This window comes from Thamnophis sirtalis, unplaced genomic scaffold (genome assembly GCF_051295495.1).
Source record: "Thamnophis sirtalis isolate CommonGarterSnake01/CBP01778 unplaced genomic scaffold, rThaSir2_p1.2 scaffold_10, whole genome shotgun sequence".
NCBI lineage: Eukaryota > Metazoa > Chordata > Lepidosauria > Squamata > Natricidae > Thamnophis > Thamnophis sirtalis.
In genome coordinates, this window is record NW_028261390.1 from 29,543,823 (window position 1) to 29,567,111 (window position 23,289).

At 34.7% G+C, this 23,289-nt stretch overlaps 1 protein-coding gene across 6 annotated transcripts in view; it reads left to right on the plus strand.

Annotated features, from left to right (window-relative positions):
* INPP4B (inositol polyphosphate-4-phosphatase type II B) overlaps window positions 1–23,289 on the plus strand; it is a 221,525-nt gene that overhangs the window by 105,819 nt on the left and 92,417 nt on the right. For 3 of the 6 annotated variants that reach the window (XM_087724357.1, XM_087724355.1, XM_087724356.1), the window contains 6 exons: window positions 2,450–2,573; window positions 3,894–3,966; window positions 8,356–8,503; window positions 15,613–15,743; window positions 17,771–17,875; window positions 22,062–22,170. In XM_087724357.1, coding sequence (XP_087580483.1) covers window positions 2,450–2,573; window positions 3,894–3,966; window positions 8,356–8,503; window positions 15,613–15,743; window positions 17,771–17,875; window positions 22,062–22,170 — 690 coding nt within the window. The remainder of the gene's footprint in view (window positions 1–2,449; window positions 2,574–3,893; window positions 3,967–8,355; window positions 8,504–15,612; window positions 15,744–17,770; window positions 17,876–22,061; window positions 22,171–23,289) is intronic. The other 3 variants (XM_087724358.1, XM_087724352.1, XM_087724354.1) reach the window with 1 other exon arrangement.

Here is a 23,289-nt window from a genome sequence, read left to right on the forward strand (position 1 = left end):
CAGCAAAGGTACACAAAGCATATCTGCAAGGGAAATTTGGGTATATTTGTCCTATACTCCAAATCATTACTCTTATCATGAACAAATCAAATTTTGGAAGAAGAGGTTTGTTATTTTTTTGAGTCTGCACAGAATGAATTATTACACAAATAAGTGTTAATAAAGGATACATGGTACATTCAAAGGATGTGATATTTGACTTTTAAATATTGATCTATAGTTTTAAATATGATGATCTCGGATAGTGTTTCTCAGAGAAATTTAATATTGGAGATACAGGATCTGTATCAGATCAAGCGTGTACATATGCGGATCCATAGTGGGTAAATGGATTTTACTTGGGAGTAGCAAATACAAGTAAGAAACAAACAATGTTTCCACAAGCAAGTTTTCAGGAAGTAAATGAACAGAGCATTGGGTAAATGGAGCAGTTGTCCTGAACAAAAACTTACTGGGCAGTGATGGTTCTTAAATAGAGCTGCCTATTACCACAGGTAATCAAGTTCAGAAACATAACAAAAGACAAGAAGTCACACAGAATGCCTTTGTGCTGCTTGCTTGGTGTTTTGAGTTCTTGAGCTAGAGGGAAAGTCATGTATTCCATCTCTTATCACCTCATGCTGCCGGCTGCTCTGCGTATTGCTTATCTCCCTCAGATTTAGATGCCTCATTGGTAGGTTTTCCTTGAGGATGGCATTCTCTGGGGACTCTGGAGTAGCACTTCCAGCTTTTTTCTAGCATTCATCTGGGCCACCAGGAGCAGCATCTTCTAGCTCAGACTCTTTCCAGTTTGAGCTGTCCATAACAATACCATCCATCACCTGAAACACTCAAGGTCATGTTTCATGGTTGAGAATTTGCAAAATATGTGCATGTATTTAAGTTTTTTTTGCGGGGGTGGGATCTATTCTGTAGTTTTAAAAGTTATATTTTTCCTGCTGGTTTTAAAAAAACAAGAAAAATAGCATGCACTAGACCAGGGGTGTCAAACTCAATTTCATTGAGGGCCACATCAGGGTGGTGTTTGACCTCAGGGGGCATGGCCAGCTCAATATCACTTGGGTTGGGGGCGCCTATGGCAGCCTGAGTGTTTTGCCAACGAAATCGGGCTACTGAGGTCTGTTTTCAGCTGCAACAGCCTCTTGCAACCCCCTGCCGAGGTGGCGCAGTGGTTAAATGCAGCACTGCAGGCTACTCAGCTGATTGCAGTTCTGCAGTTCGGCTGTTCAAATCTCACCGGCTCAGGGTTGACTCAGCCTTCCATCCTTCTGAGGTGGGTAAAATGAGGACCCAGATTGTTGTTGGGGGCAATATGCTGACTCTGTAAACCGCTTAGAGAGGGCTGAAAGCCCTATGAAGCGGTATATAAGTGTAAGTGTAACTGCTGCCAGCAAAAATGGATCTCGGAAGGGCACATGCAGGTCTCCCGAACTCCGCTTTCACTGGCAGAGGCACTGCAAGCCAATCCTTCACTGTTTCCAAGGCAGCCCCGTGGGTCAGATCTAAGCATCTGGGGGGCCTTGAGTTTGACACCCCTGCCCTAGGTCTAGATCTATCATATATAATAGATTTTGTAACCTGATGATATCTGCACTAGGTGGATATTTAACTTTACTCTGATGATGTCACTGATTAGAGCAACTGACCAGCATAGCTCTAGTTCCTTATACCATAGGTAGAACTAATCTTTATGATATATGAGAGGCATAAATTGGGATTTAGAAGCAGTATTTTTTGTGGTGACTCCCCACTTTATGTCATAAGCTTCATCCAGAAGCCAGGTTGGCACTAATTGTGTTGCCCTTCTGTTAAGCTGCAACATGGGGTTGTTTAATGGGCTTTTGCGAATTGATATTCATTCCATAATATTTATCCTTTTTATGCTGAATTCATATTGTGACTTTTGAAAATATATTATCATAATGGTAATTTGCAGAATTGTATTATTTTGGCAGTACATAAATGAAAAGGTAAGATGTATCAAATCTGCAAAATTCTAGAACGGTAATTTTTCCCCTTGAATGTAATATCATGTGAAACACAGGGTAATGGTCTTGTAAATTTGGATGTGATGTGGAACAACACATCACAGGCTAACAAAAGAGATGTTACGCTTCTTGCATTCACTATAGTGGTCAATATTTAAGAACAGTATCTGTTTTAGCTCTCTGTGGATATTTTGCATATAGCTTTATTCTCTTCAGCAATTGTTATGGAGAAAAGTAATGAATATATGCTGCAGCATTTCAGATTGTAAATGTGATGATTGATATACTGTTTGCTTAAATGCCAGGATCCATTAGAAATAAGGAACAATCCCATGATTTGTGACAGTGATTACAAGACAGCGCGTTGTTCTTAATTGCTTTTAATAGAGAATAACCATCATTTGGTTAATGAAACTGCTATGAAGGATGCAAATGAAGTTCCCTTCTGTTTTCCATATCAGGAGTTTAGATGGTGGGAAGCCATTTGGCACTATAGATGTCAGATTTATAAACATGGGGAAGACTGAAGATGAGGAATCAAATCAGGTCACAACAGATGGAAAAGAACAAAAGGTAAAAACCCAGGTCTGTTCACAAATTAGAATTATCAATTATTTCAGAAACCTATATGAAAAGTGTAACTTTCAAAATTGTATATCCAAAGCTATTATCTGGTATAGAATTTTAACATATTGTTAAAAGAAAATAACTTTGAAACAAATGAAATGTAATTAGCTTAGTATAAATTGGGCTGCTATCCTATTTCTCCCTACTTCTATTTATCATAGAAATGGAGCAGATTGTTTCAAAGATGTGCTGTTATTGTTGTTAATAAAAAGGCATGTTATTGATGAATGTATGGTTCTTCTGCTCTCATTTTGGCTCATCCTAGCCAGAGGTAGGTTGTTCCTGATTTTGCCCGGATTGGGCGAACCGGTAGTGGCGGCAGGAGACTCCGCCCACCCACAAGCTTCTGTGCATGCATAGAAACATCATGCACAAGCACACATTCACAAGCAAACTGGTAGTAAAAATGATCCTAGCCTCACATATTTTAAAATACTCCATCACTTTTGCTCTACAAGGAATAGAACTATGAAAACAAAGGAGGGCATTTTAATCCTCAATCTTAAGAATTGGCTTTCTAGCATTTGCTATTTTAGGAAAGAATTGCTTTAAGATGCATTCCTGTGATTGACAGACACTACGGCAAGAAAGTTATAGCTAGTTACTTTTCTCAATCCTTACATTAAAGTTCCTGGATTGACACAATAAGTTCTGCATGGGTGCAAATATGTTTCTTTTTGCTACTTTTAAGCCAATTTATTTTGAGACAGTTTAATTAGAGAAGTCATTGCATCAAGCCTAGCATATTGATCTACGGCCACATGTTAGATTACTTATTTAGTCAAGGACTTTCAAAGCACACTTTCTTTGGTGAGCAAAAAGCCGGCTGAATATAATATGTGAATTTGCCAAAGAGAGGGGAAGGGAGAGGGAGAAGGGGGTGAAAGGAGTAAACCAAGATGAAAATAGTGTGTCTAATAATATGTATTGCTCCTTCCTGGGATGGAAGGAATTGGTCTTCTCTGGATGCTGTGTAGCTTCCAGCTATTGCTCAAAAACATAAAAAATTATGGATATTATCGTCCAAAGGAATAAGAATAATTCTTAAGCATCTTGTGAATAAAGATAATAGTTTTTCTAAAGAGCCTTTAATTCATTTTGTAAGAAGTTAAACATATTTTCCACTCAAACTCGCAACATTTTCAACATTTTAAAGATAACAGTAAAGAAACAGTATGCACTTTGGTATTTAACCAGGGTAATATATTATCCTGAATATAGTATGATTGCTTTATAACTCTTATTTTTACTCTGTATTATGCTAATTTTATCTTTCAGTGTGCCTTGGTTTCTTCATGTTCATCTCCAGAAAACATAATTAATAAAGATAATTTACCATTATTAAATGCAGGTATGTACGTTTAATTTATAATGGTGAGATTAACTGAATGCTTAATGCTAACCTTAGTATTGAATTAAAAGGGTGAGCTAGCTTCAGGCTCATATGATTTCTGCCAGCTTCTAGTAAGGGTCAAAGTATATGCAAATGTCTTGCTTATTGTACAATCATCTTTCCACCTATATGCAGTTACCCTGGTTTTTATAGCTTCAGTAAATGTTGTCATCTAGAATTTCTTTTTGGGAGCAGTAGGTCCTATTATAGCAGAGGAGAAATCATTTGAAACTGTTGGAAAATGTGTTCATCCCCTGCAGAAATTCCATGAAATCATTCATCCATTTTCTCTGCTGGTTTACACTGAAGGTCAGAATTGTACTTAATGCATATTAGTGTAATCTGGAATGTATATGATGGCAGATGTATAGGCCAAACTATTAGCGGACAGGCAGAATTGTTAACCGGAGTTCCAATTTCAAGCAGAGCTCTGTGCTTCTAACACTATTCCCTTGACTTGAACTTTCCCCCTAAAGTATCTTTCTTTGATAGTGATTCAGTGTATTGTTCCTCATCCAGCCAAGTTATTGGACACGCCATTAAAATTCTTCCCAACAAAACAGCGGTGTCACATGACATCAGGATCTTTTTCCCTTGGCTAAATTGGGTGGGAGTGTGGCCTGCCTGCCGGCCGGGAGTTTGACAACCCTGGCCTAGATCATTTGGACAGTGCATTTAATCACAGTCATATGACGAATGTGATAAAATGTGTTCTTTTATATAGATATCAACAGGCATTGAAGAGACTTGTGGAATCCATGCGCATGCACATACATACAGTACATTTGTTTAACTTCTGTATCTTGAACTGTTCACTGTATCCTTTTTGGATACAGCAATTCTGAATATAAAATGAGGGAATTGAAAATTGTGAATTATAAAATCTCTCGGTGCTGGAAGATTGTTGTCTTTATTCTTAAATATCTTCTTAGTATACAAAGCTCGAATACTTTTATTAATTATGAAACCTTTATTGTGAAATAAGCATGATAAATAATAATAATACTAGTATATTGCCCAATTTGTTTTTGATCTACCCTGACAATTAGCTTATCTACATGATTTTTATTTTATTTTTATTTTAAAAAAATCAAAGTCAGTCAGAGAAGGTTCCATAAGGATAATGACCCTATAAAGGAAATAAGGGACTTTTCTTAATATTTTGACCTTCCAAAATTAAGTTTCTTTTCTGTTCTTTACTAGCAATTTCTCTTTATGAGAGACATTATTAGAGCCACTACTGCAGAGGAAATTTTAATTATCTCTGTTCAGAGGTTTTCTCTGAAGCATAGTGTAACTTAATATTTAATTTTGGATTGTATCTTCCATAATCCCCCAGACAACATAATAACAAAATTGAACACATCTGAATGGCACAGATTGGGAAAGACAAGTTGTCAGGGCTGCTTCGCTCAGTAACCAAGAAAGAAACCACTCAACTCCATTTTGCAGAAGTAAGAGTACTTTTACTGGTCATGAGTAGATAGTAGCTAGGCAAAGCAAGGTCTGAGGCAAAAGTGCATGTAAGCATAGATATCAATATGTGACCCAACCCCACAGGTGTCATGTGGGAGACATCTTCAAAAAGCATCATCAGGCTGGAATGCCAGACAGTTGGCCTTGGCGGCAAATCCTTTATCTGCAGCATGCGCAGTAGATGGTGAGAACACCTCCCTTTTACAGTCATTCCTGTGCTGACACTTCCCCACCCACATACTATGCCCCCCCCTCCCAGTTTCAATGGCAGCCGAAAGCAAGCAGCAAAACAGAGGCTGACACAAGTTCATACAAATCACAAGTCTTTTGTTGCAAAGTTTTCATGGATTTATGAACAAATATTAATATAAAATGAATTCTTTTAATACTTGGCAATAAAAAGAAATGTAAAATTGAGATATTAAAAACAATTAAAATAGCAATTAAATGACAATAATTAAAACAATTAAAAACAACATTGAAAAACAAAGACAAAACAATGTCTTTTAAAGGCTTTTTAAAGACTAATAAAGATACTAGGTTTCCTCAGAACTTCAGGGAGTATTTTTTTAAACAGTTGGAAGGACAATATAAATATCCTACTCCCATGTCATGGCATCTGGAGGCCAGTGTCCTCATAAGATCTCAGTAAATATGACAGTTCATATAAAAAGGGATATTCTATCAAAAACCTGAAGGATGTTTAATATAGTAACCAGCACATGATATTTTCCTGGAAATAAACTGTAATCAGTGAAGTACTTTTATCATAAATATAATAAAGTCAGTTTACTTCTTCCAAAATCAACATGGCTGCTGAATGTTGTATCAACTGAGGTTTCTAGATTTAAATGAAAGCAATCCCACATAGAACACTGTACTCTAGTGAAGCATAGAAATTACCAGCATACAGATCACAGTTTTAAGTAATTATCTTTCAAAAAGTTAGCATATTTCCTATCAATCGTTGACTGCTTTAACAATTTGGAAAAGAGACATTTGAATCCAGAAGCTCAGGAGAATGAAATCCTATCTGGAACAGGCAAATTTACCTCCTCTCTGGTGTTATGAATATTTTCATCTTGTACAAATTCAATTTCAGCCCCTTTATGAAGAGCATGCCAAGGAACTACACCATTTCCTAACATAAAAAAATAGATCCTCATGTGAACAATTATGGCTATATAATTGAAGAGAAAATAGATATAAACAAGTAAGACATGGAAGCTAAGTACATTGGTAGTTTAAATGGCAATTTAACTCAGGGAATAAAAAAAACCTTGATAAATGTTTCAAATTAATAAAGAATCCTGCCTTCACACACTTATATTAAATGAGAGTTTTAAATTCCTATTGTCCATTTACTCCAAGTTTAATATTAAATATATTTTACTGACATTTGTGTAATTCTTGCTTTATTGATCTCACCCAGATCTATGTGGAATTTGACACTTGGTGTAGCATCCAATATTAGATCTCCTACTAAACTCCCCCAATAGTTTCAAGTAGATTCTGAAAGTGGTAAACCAAGGGCCAATTCCATGTAACAATTCCCATTTTTTTTAAAAAACTGTCTCCTAGTTGCACCATATGAAACCTGACTGAAAAATAGTATAATATACCAATGACTCTAATTTCAAATCTCTCAGACAATTCAGAAGGATAACATGATTGATTGAAAGCTACACAGAGGTAAAAGAGGATAATCAGAGTACATTCTCTCTGCTGATTTCCAAACAAAAATAATTCATTGGCTTACTAGTATAATTTCAACTTTATGGTACAATTTTCAAGTATAAAAACAAATGAGTGGAAGCTTTACAGTCAGACATTCACAGCTGAATGAAGGAGGAATTTCTGACTGAGATTTATTAAACAATAGGACAACTGCCTCTTGAGGTTGTGGATGCTCTGTCACTGGAGGTTTTCAAGGAAAGACCGGACAGCCATTTGTCCAGAATAGTCTGAGGAGTCCTGCATTGGGCAGGGGTTTAGAGTCACCCAACATTTCTGGCTCTGCGGACCTGCAGGAAGGGGGTGGTGGTGAGAGGGCATGGTTCCATGTGAGTAGCTGACAAGTTTGTGCGCATGTACGCAGTTTCATTTGAGCGAGCGGCATGGACACGGGCCTACCACTCACACAATTGGAGTGCATGCACTCACCCTGCTCATGGGTCATTTCTGTGGCCCAGTTGCAATTCCCTCACAACCCGCTAGTGGGCCACAGCCCATAGGTTAGGGACCTCCTACTAGAAGATGTTCAAAATCCCTTCAAACCCTTCAAATCAGCACTGTTATAGCCTGAGGAAACTCAGCAGGCAATAAAATTGTTGTATAATATGTGCAGGAAAAATCTGCTTCTTTGCTGAACATTGTCACTCCATAGAGCTTTCATGGTTGTTCATGCTGTGCCATCCCAGATTAAAGTGAAGACTTTCTCAATCCAGCTTTATTAATTTATCTTGCCCTTCAATTCACACAACTCTATGTGCCAAGGGACTGTTATTGAAGCAGATTGGAAAAAAATAGTTAGGAAGAGTTATATCCTAGCAAGTTCCTATTGCAGACACTAACAATAGAATTAAGAGAATTATTAATAGAACTGCCCTCCACTATTGGCCCACCATCCTAATATTTCATCATGGTCATTTATTTCTTGAGTGAGAACTCTATGTTGACTTGTTTGATTCATGATTTATTTTCTTGGCTGTCTACTGTGTACTCAGTATTTTCCAATACCAGAATTCAAGTGTCACTACTCTTTCTGCTTTTCAAACTACAACTTTCACTTACTTGGGAAATATACATTGCAGTATTTTTTGGAAAAAATGTAAGCTGCAGTTAAGCCATCCCATTCTTTCTCTTTTACAGTGTTAAAAAACCCAATATGTAAATTATATACGTTCCCCACTTCTGACAACAAGTGGATGTATATACGAGAACAGATGTTTGAGAGCAATCTTTCTTTTCATATTCCCAAGGAACTCATCAGCCTACACATAAAGGAAGATCTCAGAAGGTAAATGAAATGAAAATGTTTAAAAAAATGTGCTGTTAGAAAAGTCTTTAGAAAACTGCTGGTAGAAATTGACTAAAACATCGATTATAGTAATCAACTAAAAGGCGAGGAATTCAGAATTCCAGTCTGCTTGCTCCAGTGGAGGTAAACTGGAGATAACGTAAAAGAATCAAACTGTTGCTAAGGGGCCATAACAGGCGTTAGAACTGAGGCAAGTTTCAGCTAAAGCAGAAAATCTTTTATAGCGTTTCCTGGAGAATCTAGTGGCCTACCTATACTAAGTATGGCCAATCCAGATCTGAAATTGCTTTATAGTTGCTTTACAGTATTTTCTGAATTAGCATTCAGTGGGGAAATATAGTAGAAGACTTCAAGAAGTTTAATCACATTATTCTAGCTAGCCAGTTTTTATATGTTACAAGTTACGTTTTGAGTTAACTGGTCTGATAATCAGACCATTAATATTGCCCTAGGTTTATCCATAAAGAAAATAAAATGTTATATATATATAACATATATGTATGTATGTATATTGTTATATTTGTGCTGATAAATAAATAAAGGGAGACAAGTATAGATCTATTTCAAGCTATTTAGCTCTCATCAGCTAGCCATACCCTTGCTGGGAATCGAACCATATATATAGTGTCACAACCCCTGGTAAGCCCCAATTATGGGAGGAAGCTAACTGCTTCCATCATCTGTCAATCGGCTCGTCACAAGAGTCCATCATGACAGAAACCCAATATTTTTACTGTTGCCTTTGTTATATTTGTGTTTTATTTATTTATTTATTTTCCCTTTATTTATTTATCAGCACAAATAAAACATATATATATATGTATGTGTGTGTGTGTGTGTGTGTATGTATGTATATATATATATATATATATATATATATATATATATATATATATATATATATATATATATATATATATATATATATATATATATATATATATATATATATATATATATATATATAAGATTTTTTTTTTTTTACAACCCCCGGTATGCCCAAATATGGGAGGAAGATCACTACTTCCATTCTCTGTCCTTCGGCTCGTCACAAGAGACCATCCAGGCAGAAACCCAATATTTTTACTGTTGCCTTTTTGTTATATATATATATATATACTCCTCCTGGAAACTACTCCTGGAAACACCAAACCAGAAGTAGTCAGCAGCAGCCTGAAGATGACGAATGTGACTTCGTCGAAACGTCGCAAAGACATATCCAATTCTACGCGGGAGAAAACCCGAACAACTAGAGACCTACATACTAACACCCGCGAAAACCTCAGAAAACAAACCTCAGAAAACATATATATATATATATATATATATATATATATATATATATATATATATATATATATATATATATATATATATATATATATATATATTAATAAACCTTTTGTCTAAAATTCATTTCAGCATATCCATATTAATATAATAAATTTCATTGATGATTTTTAAACATTTTATTTCATTTTCATTTTCCTTTATACAATCACTTAAATACTGTGCAGTTAAAAAGAAAAAAAAAGCAATAAATACAACTCATAACACTTCTATCCTTCATACACCCTTTCTTCTACCCCTCCAACTTTCATTTCTCCCCTCCAACAATCCCCTCTTCTACTTCCCCTCCCCCTCAACCATTCCTTTCTCCCCTTCCCACCATCTCACCCTCCTTACATTCCCTTCTCACTCCCTCTTCATTCCTCCCTCTTCTTTCCCTCTACTCCTCTCTTCGGTGTATTTTTACTATTCATTGGTCTATTCATTTTATAATTTACACTAAAATTATAAGGGGAAAAAACAATTTTTAGGGGGAAAAAAAATGTACACTGTACATCATTCCTAATCTCAATTAATTTATTACTTGCAGGATTTCAAACTATGTTGAAACCAAGTGAGTTAATCAAATAAAATTCTACTCTAGCTAGGGACCTTGTCTCATTATCTAAATATGTATCCATTTCCAAACCTTTAATATATCCCTTTTACTTCTTTCTCTATAAAGCAACTTAAACACCTCAAATATTTCTCTCGGTTTCTGTTCCAACTCCACTCATCCTGCCTCTACCCGTGTCCATATATATATTTTATTATCATCCGTACACCTCCCCTATTTGCTCCGCCCTCCTTCAGGCTCCCTGAATATATTCTTCCAAACTTATGTTCAAATAAAAATTACTATAAAAGTCAGCTTACTTTCTGGCTCAAAATAATCTCTAATTAATCCTTCACTACCCTCCCATCTGCGCCACCCTTCCCAACTCAATTCAGCCTAAACCACAATCCAAAAGTGTCACAATCTCCACCTTCCCCACCCTAGAGAATAAAACATCAGCAGTTTATGTAAAAGTTCCAAGTTGTCCATCAAGTCTTTTTTTTTTTAAAGTCCCATACAATATAATTTCCGAGGTGATCAGCATCATTTCTTACAACCTTAATGTCTCTTGATCGGTATAGCGCTATGCCATTTTCTACAAAACATAGTCACAGAGTATTGTTCAAGTTAAGATTAAGCAAATATTTTGAAAGCATAACTAAATCCTTGTTCTCCGCTCTACTGCCCTTCCGAAGGGGAAAAACGACAGCTCCCGCCTTGTAGTTGTATGATTGGTTATTTCTGTTGTACTTCTCCTTGTATTTGTCCAAGTCCGGGTAATTCAGGAAGTCCTGCCTTTAAAATCTTATAATAAAAATAAATTTCATTGATGATTTTTCAGGGTTTTTTTAATACAACAAGGTATTTTGCTTATCTATGTATTGATTTTGGATGTTCATTTCATTCTACACCCAGTTGTTAAAAAGAGCTATTTATGTAAAAAGTACATACTTGTAGAAATGTTGAATTCTGAATAACCATTCTTTGAATTAAGGTAAGCAAATGAAAGGAAAAGAATACAAATAGATACATAAAATGAACTTTAAGCTAAAATGAAGGTGGAAATAAAAATGCAATAGATATAAAAAATTATTAAACTATTTTTTTAAATTTTGATTTGATTTGATTTATTTGGCTTGTATGCCGCCCTATTCCCGGAAGACTCAGGGCGGCTAACAATAAAAAGGGGATGGGATACAAAAATAAAAATAGAAAACAGCAATTTAAAATTCAACAACAGTCATAACCTCGAATGGGGCTGGATAATTCAACAGCCCCAGGCCTGCCAGGACAGCCAGGTCTTAGTTGTTTTGCGGACGGCCGGAAGGGTAGTAAGGGTCCGGATCTCAATGGGGAGATCGTTCCATAGGGCCGGAGCAGCCATAGAGAAGGCCCTCCCCTGGGGGGTCGCCAGCCGACATTGGCCGGCAGATGGAATTCGGAGGAGGCCTAGTCTGTGGGATCTAATAGGTCTTTGGGAGGTGACTGGCAGGAGGCGGTCTCTCAAGTAACCAGGTCCGATACCATGTAGGGCTTTAAAAGTAACGAAAGAATAAAAGTAAAAGAAAGAATGCCTGTGGATTTTACTTCTAGTTGTTGCCAACTATAAGGGGCGGCACTCATCTCCATTTCGAGCACATGAATCAGCACTTTTCACAGTCATGTGGCTAGCATGACAGTGTGGAGTCCTGTTTTTTAAAGGCAAAACAAACAAACAAAAAGATAAACAAGTAAAAAAGTATAAAATATGTGGAAATGACCTTGAGAGTTAAGGGGAAGAGATGCTGCCTAGGAAATGAACAGATAAAAAGCAGCAGGGAGCCAGAAAATATTTAATAGGCAAAGAAAGGAACTTAAGAAGGATGCCTCCTGATGTATCTGTTAAAAGTGACCATAGATGATTTGTAATTTCAGACTTTCAAGATTCTGTTAATGTAGCCTGACAGGAAAGTAGAATTAATTCATGTAGTCATGTTGGATAGCCATTTGTCTGAAATGGTATAGGGCTTCCTGCCTAGGCAGGGGGTTGGACTAGAAGACCTCCAGGGTCCCTTCCTGTATTGTATTGTATTGTATTGTATTGTATTTCCCTGGGAAGGCTAAAATCAATCATGCACATCTGAAAATATAAAATGAGATAAATAATAGAAAATAGCTAATAATTCCTTAGGTATCATCTCTTCCATTATAACAAGATAAATAAAAAGTATGTAAAAATGCTAGTCCTCCACTTTTTCTCTCCCTCCACTTCTCTGTTGTTACTTAAAATATTTTTATGCTTTTCCTTGGAGATTATTACTCATTTCTGTTTTGATCGTTTTTATTATTGTTTGTTTGTTATTCTCCTCTGAAAACTGGGTCTTTTAACTGTTCGTTGTAAAACTTGGTTTTTAGTAATTTCACCATATGGTAGCCTTCATTTGGCTATAAACTGTTCCAATTTAAACTGAAGTATGTAGAACTGAATATAATAATCCCAGTGAAGCCTTCCAAAACAGAATAGAGCAGGAGAGTTTTCTCTCTAAATCTGGATTTTTAATGACTTTCAAGATGCTATTTGTCTTCCTTAAACAGTATTGGATTATGCTGTTCAGACATAATTAGCTTATGAACCACTAGTACATACAGGTTCTTCTTGCATGTGGTGTTCTTGAACCAGATTTTGAATGTGTGTTGTTGTTGTTTACCTATGACTTTATACTTCTCCATGTTAAATTTCATTTCATTTGTTTCCATCCACTGTTCTAAGCAAAATCTTTTTGAATTTTCCCCATCTCTTTCTAAATATTAGTAAATGTTCCTAGTTTTGTATTGCCTGTAAATTAGGTATGCATTCCTTTAACTCCCTCCATATCATTTTAAAAATGTTGAATCATAACAGGATCTGGACAGATTCCTATGACATCTTACTCAATATGTCTCTCCAGGTAGATTTGATGCCATTTATAACTATTTTGAGTTGTCCTTGAGCCAATTGTGGATCCAAATAATGTCTGAGTTGTCAAACCCATATTTGATCGTTTTGTTAATAAAGATGTTATAACAGCATGAAAGTCTTGCTAAATTCAAGATATATTCTACTACAGCATAGGATCATCCAGTCTAGTAACGCTATCATTAAAGAAGAACAAATTAGTCTGACATGATTTGTTGGCATAAATCCATATTGGCTCCTGTTAATTAATGAATTCCTGTCTTACAGTGCTCACAAATGTCTTTCCATCATAAAAGAACTAATTTTTCTACATCCCATGTTTAAAAAATAATTCTTCATATATTTATACATTCCAAATGTGAAGTACTGTACATACTTCAAAATAAGCTCAAATATTTTAATGAATTTAAGAATGTCAAAATGGAATGAAAGGAAACATTCATGTGCCCTTTATTATCTTACATTTCCAGCATAATGAAATTGATAACCTTGTTATACCTTATCTGAGAGATAAATGTTGAGAAGGATGGGAGATGTAAAAAAAACAACTTGTAGAATAATATAAGCTCCTAGAGATAAAAACTCCAGTATGAGGTAATGTCCCCCTAGTTGATGCAAGCAGTCTGGAAGTTGATAATATAGTTACTAGTATATACTTTCTCCTTTTTGATACATATCCTCTGTCATGGCAATCAAAATTGCCTACATCTTCATCTAAAATCCAAGTTTAAATAAATTTAGATGAAACATTAGCACTTCTAACTATTAAACCATAGATGCCTGGAGATACTAAAAAATAAAGACACCCAGAATTATTATTTTATATGTATTATTAATTATGCAAATACCATAACTTGCAACAGACACTAATACACAACTATATAAAGGTAGAATTTACATCAGTACACGTATCATCATTTTGATGTAAAGTTGATTTGCTGCAGAGTCCCATGCCAACACATTGCTTAAATTCAAGAATGAAAGGGCTAAGTGAGGTTATTTTTTTCAGCAAGAACCTTGAAATTGTATGGTTTTTCTGTATTTGATATTTGATAATCTCAAAATGTATTAGAATTAGCTGTACAATTATATTGTTTTCAGCAAGGTTTCACCAACCATAATATCTAACATCAAGGAGAAACAGACATATGTAGTATCATTTAGCTTGAATTAATATATGTTAAAATCAAATTTCACCCAGCACAAGAGGAACTACTGCAGTTTTCTATATTCAATGGAACCAAGCAGTTGTAGGTCTAGCAATAAACGTTTTCCATATGTTTAATACTGATATGAATTCTGTTTCAATTATGTCAGTCTCCAAAGTTAGTAGGAAGCTGGTAATTTGTTAAAGGATTTCCTTTTGTAATTTTGTGAATTGACTATCTTTTATTAGCCTAACATTTTCACTTAGCAGGTGCACTTGCCAAGATGATTAATCCAGACAGATATATCCTGATAGTACATATTAAAAGTGAAAGTAAGCTTTTCTTTAAGTGGTGTCATTAAAAATTGAAAATCTCAATGTGCCATTCTCATCATCCAAGTCAAACAATTTTAATTGGGGAATTCATTATTTGTTGAGTTTTGGGAGTCTTGTTACTGATGCTGGTGGATTTGTTGTTTTAGGTTCCATATTTTTCAGTATAATATATTTTTCAGTATTAAAAAATGCCAATTGTTGCAGTAAACGCAGATGGAAACCAGCTTATGTTCACATAAAAGCTGGAGAACAAAATTAGAATTGCAAAAATTGCTAAGATGTAGATTTTAAAAGATAACATCTCTTCAAATGTAAATGGAAGGAGGTGGGACATGGCTATTAAGAGATACTGACTCAAGGCTTACTTCCATTTATTTCACCTGTATTATATTTCTTCAAATATATTTCTATATTTCTGTAAAACATAGAAATAACAGACCAACATTTGTGTGTCTAAGATGGTCTAGCAGCCTTTTAGAATGTAGATATATGGAGATTTTCATTCTTAGAATTCTTAGCAAGACATGGTGCCAGTTTAAGAAACCTTTTTATAACTGCCTGGAGTCTAGCATTTCATTACCCTATTCAAAGATTCTTTGAATTAACGAAATTCATTTCTTTGCAAAAAAAAAAAGTACTTTATTGATTAGGCCTAGGATAATATTATATATAAATAAGAATAGTAAAACTAGCTGTTATACTATAGCTGTTTAACCACTTAATTTGTACTAATATTTTTGTAGCATTGGATTTATAAAATAAGTTTTATTGTTATTTTGCTACAGGAATCAGGACCTTAAAGAACTTGGGGAGCTTTCTCCACATTGGGACAATATGCGTAAAAATGTTATTGCACACTGTGATCAAATGTTGATCCTGTACCAAAATATGCTTGCAGAACTTGGAAAATATACAGGTCAGAAAATGTTTAATAATTAAATATATGAATTTGTGAATTTTTATTCTATACAGGTATGTAGTACATATGACCTTTTCCTTTTCTCTCAAATTTATGGAGAAAAATTACAGTATTTCATCTATGATATTACTTGAATGTAAGATTTCTCAGAGTCTAGATCAGGGTTTTTCAACCTTGACTATTTTTAAGCTGTATGGACTTTAACTCCCAGAATTGTGAATTTGTCCTCGCATCTTAAAATTGCCAGGGTTGAGAAACACTGCCCAGATGATACCAAGAATCTCCTGTTTCATTCTCAGGTTATCGGGGTTGCACAAATACTGCCAGATCAGGGCTTTTTAGTTAAAGATTTTTTTTAAATAGATCGTCCACAAAGCCTCTTCATCTTATCAGTTACTTAACAAGTTCAGAATTGAACACTTTGAATTGAACACTTTGAATGAGCAATAAGTTGGCCTGCAGTACTGCATTCTAACCACTGCACCACCGTGGTTCTTAAATATTAAGAGTTTATTTCATTTATTTATTTATTATCAAAATTTATATGCCGCCCAATCCCAAAGGACTCCGGGCGGCTTAAAAAAAAAAGAGAGAGAAAAAAAAGAGAGAAAAAAAGACAGTTTAAAATCACAACACCAAATACATTCATTCTAATTGGGGCTGGACCTCAACAATGAGGTCAACAGCCCCAGGCCTGCTGGAACAGCCAGGTTTTTACAGCTTTCCTGAAGGCCATGAGAGTGGGTATGGTCCGGATCTCTGGGGGTAGCTGATTCCAAAGAGTCGGAGCAGCGACAGAGAAGGCTCTCCTCCGGGGGCCCGCCAGCCGACACTGTCCGTCTGACGGCATCTGAAGGAGGCCCAATCTGTGGGATCTTACTGGCCGCTGGGAGGTTATTGTCGCTGTTTGTGCCTCTATTATTCTTGACTGTTAATCTCAGTTATTTATCTGTATTTTATTCATTCTATATCAAGATTTCTAAAATACTTATACTAATTTCAATTATGTCTTAGAACAGAGTTAGTTCAGGTTTGCTGTACATACACAGTAGCAGAGTTCTTCATAATTGAGGAGAGCAATGGAGAGGTATTGATCAGGTATTTGCAGACATTTTGCACTGAAAATTCTAGAACTAGGAGATGGGCATTCATCTCCCAAAGCCAAGAATATCCAACTGCTAAATAAAGACTAACTACAGTACTTGATTATAAAATGAGAATGCTACAGACTTTTAAAATGATTTTTGCAGTGGTTGTTTAGATGCATTCATTTCTAGGTGAGAATATGTGGGTTTTTTGCTATAAAAGTTATTGTCCTTCATTTTATTTACTTCTAACGTTACTATTTATAGACATCACCTCCCATAAGAGGAGAATGTACACACTTTAAATATTATACATCAGATATTGCTTTAAAAAGTCTTTAAGATGCCACAAAGTTTTTTTTTATTTTTACTAAATATATATAATAAATATATCATCATTGTCAGTAAAACCATATATTAATTAAATATGCTGGTCTATGGCCTTAATCACCATCTGATTGTGTTCCTGTTAATTAAAGTGGATGGTTCTCTGGATTTCATATACCATTTAAAAAGAGACAATCCTTTGATTACAATAGTGTAGATAGTCTTGAATAATGATATTAGGAAATTTCCCTTCATATTTCCTAAATTTCTCTTTTCCACTTCTCACATCCAATTCATATCTTGTAGACATTTTGCATTTGGACATCATAGAATTCCTATGGTGTGAACTCTTACAAATTGAAAATAGAGCAGTATTCAGATTAAAAAAGAAAAATGTGATGTGGAGCACAGCACTGTCCTATAGGACTAGTCAGCAATTCTTTAAAGCAGGTCTCTTTTCTTGAGATTGTTTGGGTGCCAACTGAAACTGCAGCACAAAGATTCTTGATACCCAAAAATGTTACAGACAATATCTTCAAAATATCTTCCTAGCTTTTAATCAAGAGGAGACATCTGGATCCTAAGTTAAGGATATTTTATCATTTTTTTCAGGCTCTTCTTTCAAATCAAGTTGCAGTAAAGGAGAAAAAACACTAGAATTTGTTCCAATAAATCTACATCTGCAGAGAATGCTTGTTCAGGGTCCTTGCATAAAAGGTAGGCTTTATGACACCATATGGTTCACTACCTAATAATTTAACTTCAATCATGAAATATCTTTTTCTTTCTTTATTGGTTGCACTTTTAGATTTTGGTATTTCTGCTGTTGAAATGTACAGAGCTGTATATAAAATTGTGTTCCTTCTTGAAAAACAAGTTAACCCTAATTCTGCTTTTTCCTCACTATCATCGTTGTACATGAATGTTTATATTTCATTTATATTTATATTTATATTATCTATCGTTATTCATTTTCTATATACATACCAAGTGTAGCTTTAATTATGGAATTAGTTTCAGCCTGATTTGGGTGCATATTTTTAAGTTTGGCAAACTTAAAAAGTTTAGTTGAAATTACTTTTGACGGATAATTATTCATTCAACTGGGAGTTTTGTTATAGTTGTGTGTTGCTTTTCTTACAATAGATATGTTTATTGCTATTGTAATTGTAATTGGGTAGAATGTACATTTTAAAAAAATAACAAAACCTGGAAAAAAATCTTAATATTATATTATCTTTATTTATTGCCAAAGACCAAAACTACATTAGAAACTTATATAAGGAAGGATAAAAGATAAGGAAAAATGTAAAGCTAACATAAATTACTTTAAATAACATATCAATATAAATTATGCAGTAGAAAAGCAGCAGGTTAATGGAGTCTCCCACAAATTCCTAATGCCTCGGGCACTAAAAGACCCATCAGACATTTAAATCAGGAGTGCTAAATTTAAGGCCTGCAGGCTGAATCTGGTCCGCAGGGTGCTTAAATCTGGCTCACAGGGCCAGCCTGGGAATATCAAAGGACTGGCCCACGGTGTCTCTGCTGCCAAAAATGGACCGTGAACTGTACTGACCAAAACAGGCCCCACGAGGAACCCATCAGACCTGTTTTCGGCCCATTTTCAGCCAGCAGAGTCCTTCAGGAGACATGGAGGGTGAAAATGAGGTGAGGGGGGCACATGCAGGCCCCCATGTCCTTTTTTGGCTAGTAAAATTCTACCCGCACCCCATTTTGGCCAGCAGGGCGCTGCAGGAGATGTTTGTCCTGTCTTCCCCCTGGTCCCCGCCACCGGCCCACGGAGGAGAAGTACAATACAGATCCGTTCCTTGAAAAACTCCAGTTTGACACCCCTGATTTAAATACAAATAAATTCAACATGCAAATAAAACTATGGGGCAATGGTAGATCCTTTACATTGGCAGCCTCTAAACATGTTTAATGTATCCAAGATTTGGACCATTGTTTATACTACTAAATAGAAATTATTTCAATTAAATTTATTGCAGTCACATATCAATGCAGATAATAAAATATTATTTAAAACAGAGTTAAAATACATTTATAAAATATACTAATACCTGTAAGCTCCACGGTGCAGCCTATATTAAATTATAATATAAGGACTAAAATTATATTAAATATGATAATATCTAAAATTACACAAAGTAAAAATAGCTAAAATATTAATATCAACAAAGTAAACAGATTAAAATTAAATTGTTTTAGTGGACATTGAGACAAGTCAGTTTTAGTAGAATTTTTAAGGTCTTACTAAGATGCTAAGATGTTTGCATATCTGCTTGCATTGTGAATTCTTTGTTTTATTTACCATATCTCTTATCCTTGAGTTTTCAGTGCTGAAGTAATTTACTGTAATTTACTGTAATGAACATCTTACGATATAATGCAGCTTGCATGTCATATTTGAGAAGACTGAAATTCACCAATTTGTGTATATGTGTATTTTTATTCCATTGTTTATTTTACTGGTAAATTTCTTACAAAAAATTAGATTGGTGAGTCTGAAGTACAAAAAGACATGTTTCCTATTGCAACCAGAACATCTATTTAATAATGCTAATACAGACATAAAATTATGAATAGTTTTTATACACTGCTTCCAAAATAAACAGAAGTTTATTAAACCAACTGCATGAATTAATACAGTGTTAATCTTTGTTTCGCTGTGTAATATACAAAACAAAGATTGAACAAATAATGTATTATATGTATGAAGAGTGAAGCAAATTCCTAAAACATTAGGAATAAAAACATAATAGAGCTGGTTCCAATGTGTAATGGTGAATTGATGTCCTGTGTACAGTGGCAGACATTACAGTCAAAAGGCAGATGGATACTCCAAATGGATTTTTAAAAATTATCTCTGGAGCAAGAAAAAATATTGAGGTTACCTATATGTAAAACATATGTAACATATGTAATACAACTGGATTTTTTTTATAAACACGTACAGATATTGACATTTTGCTACTGTATGTACTAACTACTGTATGACAAACAGCTGGGACTAAGATTCAGCAAGCTCAGAGTTATTGATATACCATTTTATGGTCTCAAGGTTTAAAAAAACATCCTCTTATTTAATCATTTTGGAATTTCCTTTTTTTACTGCTTGTTAAAGTTTGAAAATCTTTTAAAATAATGGATTGCTATTTTTTGTGATATTTAATATTTTTTTCTGATTGGAATTGAACTTCTACTATTCAAACAGATACCCATATTTGAAGAAATACAGCATATGTTTAAATAGAAATGAAGATCCAAATGTAAAATGAAAGATTCAAACTGAGTGCATTAGATAAAATTGATAATACTTACATAGTGTTTCTGATAACCCTTACTGGACCTTTGCTGATTAATATGTAGAAATGAAGTTTCAGGGATGGGCTTTTAGAGAATGTAAGGTATGGGGATAGATGTTTGTTGATATTTTAAGATGATGATAAATTAGTAATGTTGTTTAGACTTGCTGCAAATGAAGGAGGCTTCTTTTTCTAACTTTTCTCTCTTTGCTTTTTCTGCACTTTCTTGATTTTTATTTTTAATATATTCCTATAGTATGTAATTGTATTAATTGTATCTGTATAATATAATATTTAATAAAAATATTGAAAATAGGAAGAAAATATATATGTACCTAAGTAAATAACTACTAAAATGAAAGGAACCAATAATTGAGTCATGGCGCAGTGGTTAGAATGCAATATTACACGCTAACTCTGCCCACTGCCAGGAGTTTGATCCTAACTGGTTCAAGGTTGACTCAGCTTTCTATCCTTTTTGAGGTTGGTAAAATGAAAAGCCAGATTGTTGGGGGCAATTGACGTTATAAACTACTCAGAGAATGCTGTAAAGCACTTTAAAGTGATATATAAGTCTATGTAACTGCTATTGCTAATAACTGTGTTTGAAAAAGTTGCATTTTCTGTTATCATTCCATGTAGTATCATATGGATTTTTTTTCTTATGAAATTTCTAAAACTGTCAAGAAGCATAATAGTAATCCAGTAATGCTATCTTACCACAATAAAACCAATTGCTAAATATGTTCTTAATAATAAAGCTGTCAGCGTTCCAAATATCATGCAGAATTAAATCAGAGTCCAAGGCTTATCCTTAAAGTTTCAATTTAATAAGACAGACATGTTGGCAACGAACTGTGGAAATCCCAAATCTGAAAACTTCCGGGATTCCACCCAGTTGAAAGTTCATGATCTTATCCCCACACCCATAAATCCATCACATGGTCCAATCTTCTTCAGCCACACTGGCATCTCCACCCAGCTGGTTCCGGTCAGGTGCAGAGGTACAGAGACAAAAGATGACCTTGGCTTCTAGAAAGGAATGACAACAATATATTCCACAATTCTACTCCTTTCTATTCCCCCCTCCCAACTACTACACTAATGAAACAGCATAGGAAAATAATAGAGAGTGTGGCAGGCCAAATATCCTAAAAGGAATATAACTGCAGGCCTGACAAAAGCATGATCATAATAACTGGGTGAAGAAGCAGGAAATATGTTTGATTCTTTGTTTCCTGTCATAAAGACTGTCTCCTCAGAATATTTCCTAGATGGGTTTGAACAATATAATACAGTAAGCTCTTGACTTAATTTAAAAATTGGTGAAGAAGCCATTAAAATATAAGCAGATGAGACAGTAAACAAGGCTTTTAGGAGGGAAAGGAGCTTCCAAATTTGGAATGGTAAAGCTGGTCATTTGCAGGTGGTTGGGAATTGATGGTTGGTGAAATTCATTTGCAGAGAGGCAAATTCATTTATATTAATTAGAACTATTAAAACTACTTTTCATTGCTGTAAGATTACAATGCATCCCTATATGTACGATTTAGCATGTAATCTTTCTCTTGCAGATGTTCTTTATGATGTCATCACTGTGGGAGCTCCTGCAGCACATTTTCAGGGATTTAAAAATGGTGGTCTTCAGAAATTATTGAATAAATTTGAGGCAGAAAGACGAAAGTAAGTACACTGCCATTAATTTAGAAATAATCCAGACAAACTAATTTTAAATTGTATATCAACATTTCTAGCAATTTTTCTCCCTGCATTATGAAGATAAGGATTATCAACATTATTAATTCTCTTTTTTATTGCTTTTCCTAAATGAGTATATGGTAACTCATTAATATGAATTTGTTTAGAAAATTAAATAATTATATATATAATTATAAAAAAATCATTCTAATTTTATAGAAAAGGAACTGAAAAACTATAAAAATAAGCATACAAAGTTTTTTTAAGAATGTGATTACAAATCACAACATAATATGAACTTAAAGAAATGAATGGAAGAGAATGAATTAGTATATGTCATTCAGTTGTTTCAATCATAAATTCATCAGTAAAAAGTTAAATCATACAATGTATGCATTAACTGTATGTATTTCTGGATACAATAAAAATTTATATTTTGGAACAAGATTGTTTTTGATGCATTTTATATATAGTTTTAGATATGAGTCATATGCCATATTACAGAATTTGGAAAACTGTGTGAAGATTAACTATTCTAAATTGTATATTGGCCTCAGAAGATAATTAGTTTAGTTCGCTTAAAAATATGATCCAAATAAAACCCAATCAGTTCATCTGTATTAATTTTGTAATTTTGAAAATGAACATTTATTTACTTCAAATACTACAGTTACCTAACTAACAAGCTAAATACACGCATACATAAGAAAACACTACTTAATTGTAGAAAAATTATAAATACAATAAGAGCATAATATGATGCTAGGACAGGAATGGCTAACCTTTTCGGCACCAAATGTTCAAACTGAAACGTATGTGCGCGCATGGACGCATGTGCCCTGGAGCCCCGAAAATTCAAAGACCAGCTGGCCAGTGTGCATACGCACGCCGGCTACCTGGTCTGGTTTCTGGTGCAAGCATGCATGCTGGCCAGTTGGTCTTTACAGACGCTGGAGTGCCAGAAACGCGAAGACCAGGTGGCCAGCGTGCGCATATGCACCACCCAGCTGGTCGTCAGGTTTCTGGGGCTCCAGCATGTGCGAAGATCAACTTGCCAGCAGGCATGGGCGCACTGGAAACCAGAAGAACAGCTTGCGACGGCCC